This window comes from Episyrphus balteatus, chromosome 1 (assembly GCF_945859705.1).
Source record: "Episyrphus balteatus chromosome 1, idEpiBalt1.1, whole genome shotgun sequence".
Lineage (NCBI taxonomy): Eukaryota > Metazoa > Arthropoda > Insecta > Diptera > Syrphidae > Episyrphus > Episyrphus balteatus.
In genome coordinates, this window is record NC_079134.1 from 149898691 (window position 1) to 149906684 (window position 7994).

The 7994-nt window shown below is 29.3% G+C and overlaps 1 protein-coding gene across 1 annotated transcript; it reads right to left on the minus strand.

Moving 5' to 3' along the window:
* Window positions 1–617: 617 nt before the first annotated feature.
* On the minus strand, window positions 618–3345 carry LOC129906669 (uncharacterized). The gene is made up of 4 exons (XM_055982536.1): window positions 2953–3345; window positions 1337–1463; window positions 904–1272; window positions 618–839 (listed from the first exon to the last, which is right to left on the minus strand). The coding sequence occupies exons 1-4, from the start codon at window positions 3143–3145 to the stop codon at window positions 644–646; spliced, it is 885 nt and encodes a 294-aa protein (XP_055838511.1). The 5' UTR covers window positions 3146–3345; the 3' UTR covers window positions 618–643.
* Window positions 3346–7994: the final 4649 nt, after the last annotated feature.

The following is a 7994-nucleotide window of genomic DNA, read 5'->3' on the forward strand; positions in this document are numbered from 1 at the left end:
CACCCTCAAATAAGAACTTTTGGTTTTGACATTTTTTGAGGATATCTTTGAAGCCTGAAAAAATTGACTTCGAATCTGAATAACATAGTCGCAACCCCAAGTCAGAACATTTTTTTTGTGTGTGGCTGTGTACATAATTGTTTTTTCGTTATTCGTAATCTACGATACCAATGGAACTCGTGTTAAGGCAGATTACGCTGGTCAGCAAAATAAATGTTTTTTTTTTGTCACAAGAACCAAAATATACTTTTCTAAAAGCATTAGGGCTGATCAACTCAAATCATAAGTCAGAAATATCCGTTGTCTATCAGAACTGTTGTTCTTTTCCCAAAAAATGTAAACCTTTCCGATGTCTCTTAAATTCTGAAACATCTAAGTTAAAGTTAGTCTTTGACTTATTTACTTTAACTTAAGATACAAATAACAGAAAATAATAGAAAAACCGGAAAGTATCAAACAGTTTTTAGGACTGATAAAATATTTCTGACTTCGGATTCCAGTTCAACGCCTCTAAAAGCTTCAGAAAAGTATATTTTGGTCATCAACAAGTCAGAAAAAATAAGATTTAATCAATTTTACATTTTATAACAACATTTATTTTTTTTTTTTTACAACATTCAAATGAATTCAAATTTCGACAAAATTACTGTTTTTTAATTTCGCTGTAAACTCTGTTAAGTATTTCAATTTTAAGATCATCTTGAACATCTTGAGGAAGTCGAAGCATATAACTATCCAGAGTTTTATAGTAATCTTCATTTCTGCTTTTTGTTGGTGTTTTCTTTGGTTGTTCTTCAAAATCTTCATATTCTTCAACATACTCGAATGAATTCCTAGACCTAATAAATATCATTTAATTTATCTTTTTCTTGTAAAAAAAATTATTATAAAAATCAAACAAACCTTTCATCATATTCTTGAGAATCTACTCGTCGTCTTTTTGGTTCAATTTTTGTTGTAATTTTCTTTGATGTTGTTGGTGCTGTCATTTCTGGCGTATTGCAAAATTCCGTCGAAACATACGCCGACGGCATTGATGGAATAGAAACGATTGCAATTTTTTCTTGTTCAACATCGATATTGTTTTCCAATTTTGGTTTTTTGATTTTGGGTACTGTCAATAATGAATTATCTATAGATTCTTCTAAATAAGACGGTGTTAATTCATAGTCAACGGTAGCGTAACCACCTGTTTCACTGCATGATTCTTCTTCTTCTTCTTCTCCTTCATTCTTAGTTTTACAAATAGCAGTAGAACTTCTTTTTCTTTCTCTAAAGAAAATTTTAATTTAATGATAAAAACAATTCAAACACTTTTAAAAATAATATCATTTACCGTGAATCTAAATGTGGCATTAAAAATACAAGTCGGTTCATATATCTCCATTTGCATTGGCTTTTCGCTCTGGTTTCTCTCACAAAACGATCACGAAGAGATCTCCAACGATGTTGACATTCTTTAACTTTGTTAAAAAAAAATACATATGTACATATAAGATTCAAACAAAAATGAGTATTAACTTAGCGAAACACTTTTCGCAAAATCGAATTGGGAGTAATTTATTATTTTGTTGCTATTTGTTTGCTACGGCAGTTATGGAAATTTTCGCTAAGTTAATATGAATTTAGCGAAGGACCCCCCTGAATTGAATCCAAACTAGGTGCATATTTTTTGCTGTTTTTTTTTTTATATTTCGCTAAGTTTACATTAACATAGCGCATTCTAACTAGATTTATATTTTGTTGCTAATTAGTTGCGGCAACTTTTATTTTGTTGCTCTATTATTTTTGCAATTTGCCTCGTTCCGCTTAGTTGATATGAACCTAGCGAAACATCTAATTCTATAGAAATTAAGTGATATTTGTTATTAAATATCTACGAATACTTTTATTTTTGCTTAGCAATCATTTGTTTTTGTCTACAGTGCAAAATTTTACTGAGTTACCAAAAATAAAAACACAGTAAGAAAAATGTATTCTTTTTTTTTTTCTCTTTTTGAAAAATTTTAACTTTTCTTTTTTTAATTAGCACCAAAATTTTTACAAAATATAAATTTAATTTGAATGTGCTTAGTTTATATAAACTTAGCGAAAAACTCAGGAAGCAAAAATTATCGGATTACAAAATCAAATTTGACGTTATTATCCACCAACAAAATATTAACTTATTTTGGATTCGCTACGTTCATATAAACTGAGCGAAATACTCAAAAACAAAAAAATTACCGGAGCAAAAAAATTAAAACCGACGTAATTAATTAGCAACAAAATAATAAACTAGGTTCTCCTTATTCGATTTGCGAAAAGTGCTTTTCTAAGTTCACACCAGGGTTGAAAAAATATCAATTGAAAAAAATGCATTTGAAATAAAAAAAAAAATACTTATTGCAAATAAAAAAAATTAGCATTAAAAAAAAAAATATTTATAGGTACTGAACAAAATTTGCATTAAAAAAATATATATTGCAAATAAAAAAAAATGTTATTGCAACTGAAAATATTAGTATTGAAAATAAATTTTTTTGCAATTAAAATATATTGCTTTAAAAAATTTTACTGGAAATAAAAAAATTTCTGCATGAAAAAAAAAATTCAATGCAAAATGTGTTCATTAAATATTGTTCTTTATAAAAAAATATTTTCTTACAAAAAAAATTTGTTATAAAAAAATATTTGTTATAAAAAAAAAATATTTGTTATAAAAAAATATTTGTTATAAAAAAAAAATATTTGTTATAAAAAAATAAAAAAAATATTTAATTTTTTTATAAAAAAAAATATTTAGTGCAGAACATTTTTTTTTATTGCAAAATATTTTTATTTGTAATAAAAAAAAATTAATTTTTTTTTAATTTGTAATGGAAAACAAATGCCTTCAAAAAATTATTTTGTACAACCCTGGTTCATACTAATAAAACAAAATATTATAAAAACAATATTCAAAATCATTACCACTAGCTCCTGTCTCCGATGCCACTTTGTTCCATGCCTTCTGTTTGACATTTTTCTTTCGATAAAATATCGAATCTTTATGAAACAGACATTCATGCCGTTGTATTGCATCGATAAGTGCTTCTTCGAAATTCATTTCCGTCGACTGACCTGAAGTTTTTAAAACAAAAAAGGAATAAATAAAAAAAAACATTAATTTGTTGTCTCAATAAAACTAAATGAAGGGTAAACTTGCCTGCCGGTTCTCTTTTGGACATTTTTTTAATTGTTTTGCAAAGTAATTATTGTAAAAAAGATCACGTTAGAAAATAAAATCAACTTCAACTGCCGCTAAACCAACTACGTTCGTTTCGACTGCAATACTAAAAATATGAAAATTTTCACATGACGCCGTCACCAAGTCATTTACTGCAAACTACAACCACGTCGTTCGTCGCGTCCGTTGTCTTGATAATATTTGTGTCTTTATTATGGTAGTGTGCAGAATCAGTCATTAAAAGAATACATACACACGTCATGCGCATTGAATTTCTGTTTGTGTGTGTGTTGCTTCCACAAAATGAATAAAAAAAAAACCATCTGGTTTGTGACAAATACAGTGTGTCGCAGAAGTACACATACTTTTTTTTTTTAGTTTATTTTTTTTTTCAAGTTTTATTATTTGTTTAAATTTTTTTTAGTTATGATATTTTTTCTCCCGGTTTCTAGTACCTTTATCTTATAAAACTTTATTTCAAAACTTAGTTTGAAATAACAAAAGCTGCTTTCCTTTGGAGGTGGTAGACACTCTTGAGTTGATGAATAGTAGATTTAGTAGTACAATTAACACATGGTCCTCTGCTCGTGTAGATAGGAATGTTTACTTATTGTACTAGATTTCTATTCAAGACTACTCTAGCAACTCCATAGGAACTCGGCTTATACACATAAAATTTACATATTAACCTCGTATTATAATACTTACATATGAGTAGATGATAAAGTAGATCTAGTACTACAATCAACATTACGGCCCTGTTCCATTGGAGGTAGTAGTTTACTCGTGAGTAGAAATCTAGTACAACAATTACACATTCCTATCTCCTCGAGTAGAGAAGATCATGGGTTAATTGTAGTACTAGATCTACTCATGAGTAAACTAGCACCTCCAATGAAACGGGACTAATGTCTAGTTATTGTACTAGATTTCTACTCAAGAGTAGTCAAGAATCTCAAAAGGAAAGCGGTTTATATAAATATGATAAATTAAATATGATATATTCCTACTTTCATTTCAACTCTTTAAAGAAATTTTAAAACATATAAAAATGTATCTTAACTTCTGTGACACACTGTATAAGCAATGTAGATGAGTATTTGTTTGTATATATTTTACTCTTATGTAAAATCACCCAACCCATCATCATCATCGTATGCGATGCGACGTGGTTAAAGTCGATGACGGTGACGGGCGTCACTAGATTCAGCTGTTGTATATGCCGTGCCTAGTTTTTGTTTTTGTATCCGTTAGAAATGTTCATGTTGTCAGTTGGGTTGAGATCTCTTTCCTTTCGTACTTGCGTTGCTAGGAGTGGCGGTGGTTTGAATTGAAAATTGACGCAGGTAGTTAGATAGATACCTATAGAGAAATGTTTAGCAACAATTTTTAACTCAGGTATCTTCCTCTGACAGTGATATCGGTAATGATTACCAAGAAAAAAAATATGAATAAAAATGATGATAGGTAGATTCGCAAGAAATAATGCAATTAACAAAAAAAAAAGTAAAACAATATTACTGATTTGGGGTGTTTATTTTTTAATCGATTTATGTTGGAGACTTGTGGAAGGGAATTGTTCTCAGTAAAAATTACAAGTTTAAAGTTAAAAACTAACTAAAAACTAACTAACCTTAAAGAAGTGTAGATCATTTAGATTTTATCATTAATAATTTTATACAGAATCTTGGCAAAGTACAGGAAATAAATAGGGATAAAGTAATGTGTCATTATTTCTTTTAGTATTTGTTTGGGAGATGAGATAGGGGTTGCGTTTGAAGTTTTGGTACCTAAATATCTAGCTACGTTTTTGAGTGTGTATTTCTGAGAATTAAACGAAAAAATATCAAATGCAAAGGGCTCAATCCATTGCGTGCTTTGCGTCAATCAATCCTTTGAAGTTGAAGGATGGGACAGAAAGGGTGACCTATAGAATACGTCGAATGACGAATTGTTTTTTGACAGCCCACTTCAAATTCCAAGGTGTGTTCGAATTTTTCTCGCTGAATGTGCACTAAGGAAGTTTTGAAGTTTTCTGATGTAAAAAATGTTTAACTTTTATTGTTATTCTTTTTTTAATAAAATAATATGTGCGAAGTGCGACTAGATTTAACGTAGGTACTTGCTCTTCAGTTAAAAACAATTTTACACTGGTCAGCAAAATTGAACTTTTTTTGCCACAAGAATTCAATTATACTTTTCTGAAGGTTTTTGGAATGCTGAACTCGAATCCGAAATCATCCGTTTTTGAAATATTACCGTTATGAAAAAATCCCACCCCAAAAACCTTCAGAAAAGTATATTTTGGTTCTTGCGGCAAAAAAAAAAAGTTAAATTTGGTTGGTGCTATTTTTGAGCCAAAGACATATTTAATCATAAGATATCTCGGCTAATAAAAAAGATATCTATCGGAAAGATTTAAAGAGTTTTTGAAGAAGGAAACCAGTTCACAAATTTCTTTGTGACTTTCCACCGTCACAAATTTCATAACCTAAACAACATAACCTCGAAAACAGCCAAAATGACGTTTTTTGCCATTTTATCCAAACTTTTTTGACTTTGGATTCGAGTTTAGAACCCCAAAACCGTCAGAAAAATGTATTTTGGTTCTTGTGGCAAAACCATATTGACCAGTGTTATCAGTTGTAGGAATGACTGTGGCATTGTTAAATTGAACTCTACAACAGAATTTAGATATACATACATATTTATTTTATATTTTATTGAATAATATTATTAAATAAAGGTATCATTTAATGTTACTTTTATTACAATTTCTTAACAAATGACCAAAAAAAGTTCACAATTGACAAAATCGGAGAAGAAAAGAATACAGTTCTGAGTTCTGAAATTTCCTAGTGTGCACTCAGAAAACGAAAATCGAACTGATCTATTTTTGACAACTGATGTCAAAGCATGATAAACAGAAAACAAGGTATGCTCAATGGATTTTTGACAGCTGGCTGTGACGTCATTGCCATCTTACTCAGAATTCTTTAAAGGTGTTAACTTTAAATTTGCATTTGTTAGTTGCACATTTGTATAACTTTTGTTTTTTTTTTATACATAGCTATATCAACGCCTTGATTAAAAGGATTGGAAAGAAAATTATAATTGTCTAAAAATACTTTGTGTCTGTTTTTTAGGTGCGTCTCTAACCATGATTTTGTGAGCGAGGATAATTTTAAGGAGTTCGATGGTTTTGATGGTTTTGAATGCATTTAACACATTTATAATTTTTGCCACAGTTTTTGGCCAAAACTTTGGGATCATCTGCATTGCAATACCCCTATATTGCCTCTGGACCTTTCGCAACTGATTTTTGTATTGAGTACAAAGTTTATTTTTATTATCTCATTTGAAAGTATTTCCTTATTTAGTCTTAAAAAGGAAGAAGTTGGTGTTGAAACCTAGGCTTCTGGATCTCTCCGTTGAAAAGAACGAGACCTTTTCTACTGTCCCCGGTATAGGACGCTTTCTAGGTAACTCTGAATTTCCGATTCATTGAAATCGGATGTCAAACCTCTGAGGATCAAGTTCAGTGTTTTGTTTTCTTTAAGTGTGTATGAATAGCCCTAAATCTCTCAACTCTCTATAATCGTGTCCATCAGCTCCTGGTGGACTTGCGGATTATTTAAATAGAGCTTCCATTCTTATGGTTTTTAAAATAAAATTTTAAATCACCTGACTTAGATAAATTACTAAGATCTGATTCTAATTGCTTAATATTTGTATTTTCTAAGTTAATAGCTGGGCAAAACTTATTTTTTCTAATTTTATGTTGCCTGGAGATTTTAAAATAAACCTTAATTCTAGAAGTTGACATAGTTTAAAAAAAAAAACTCATATTTAAATTCAAAATGGCCGCTCAAATGTATGTATATAGCGCGCCAAAAAAGATGTTTACACCTACATACAAAGCTTTAATACAAAGACTTAAAATTATTCCGAAATATAATTAAATGATACTTATCAATTTCTGGCTTATAACTGTTATATTTTTTTTTGTCTTTTTGTTTGCTTATTTTTAAACAATTTTGAAAAACTTTAAAAATACTGTTATAGACATTTTTCTTCACTGGTACTCATGTAAACACGCGTTTTAAAAAAATTTGAAACGATTAATAGAGTCTAAGTAGCCTTCCTCCTGTTACCTGACTCAATGGATTTGGAGGAAATTTTTTAAAATGGTTTTTTTTAGGCAATAATTATAGACATTTTTCTTCACTGGTAAATAATTTTTCAAAAGGTCGAAAAAAAATGTTTTTTTCTGGGCTGGGTATCTACTGATAACTTGATGTATGCTAGACCATACTATCCTCCCCACAATATTTATAGGTATTGAACTATGCGAAATATAATTAAATGATACTTATGTATTTCTGGTTTATCAGTGTTATATTTTTTTTGTTTTTGCTTATTTCTAACCAATTTTGTAACATTTTAGAAATACTGTTATAGAAATTTTTCTTCACTGGTAAATAATTTTTCAAAAATTTTACCTATTTCTGGTTAATCACTGTTATATTTTGTTTGTTTGTCTTTTTTCCTACTTAGACAAACGGCGGCAAGTACGAAAAAGCTCATTGTAAGCTTTTTTTCAATGCCAATTATTTCTGAGTTTGCGTTGTTTTTGTTGTCTGGACTAGCAAGGAATGCAGCTAGCTATTTCTTTTGAACTTTTTTTTATAAAAATATTTGTTAAAGTACTTTGTACATTTATGTGCATTGCACTGTATAAGTACTCATGTAAACACGCGTTTTAAAAACATTTGAAACGATTAAT

Bases quoted from the DNA above. Each gene is read 5' to 3' on its own strand.
- LOC129906669 (XM_055982536.1), bottom strand. From the start codon at position 3,145: ATGTTTTTTTTTATTTATTCCTTTTTTGTTTTAAAAACTTCAGGTCAG. The intron at 1,464-2,952 runs GTAATGATTTTG...TTTTTAACAAAG, and splicing joins ATCGGAGACAGGAGCTAGTG to TTAAAGAATGTCAACATCGT. The intron at 840-903 runs GTTTGTTTGATT...GATATTTATTAG, and splicing joins TCTCAAGAATATGATGAAAG to GTCTAGGAATTCATTCGAGT.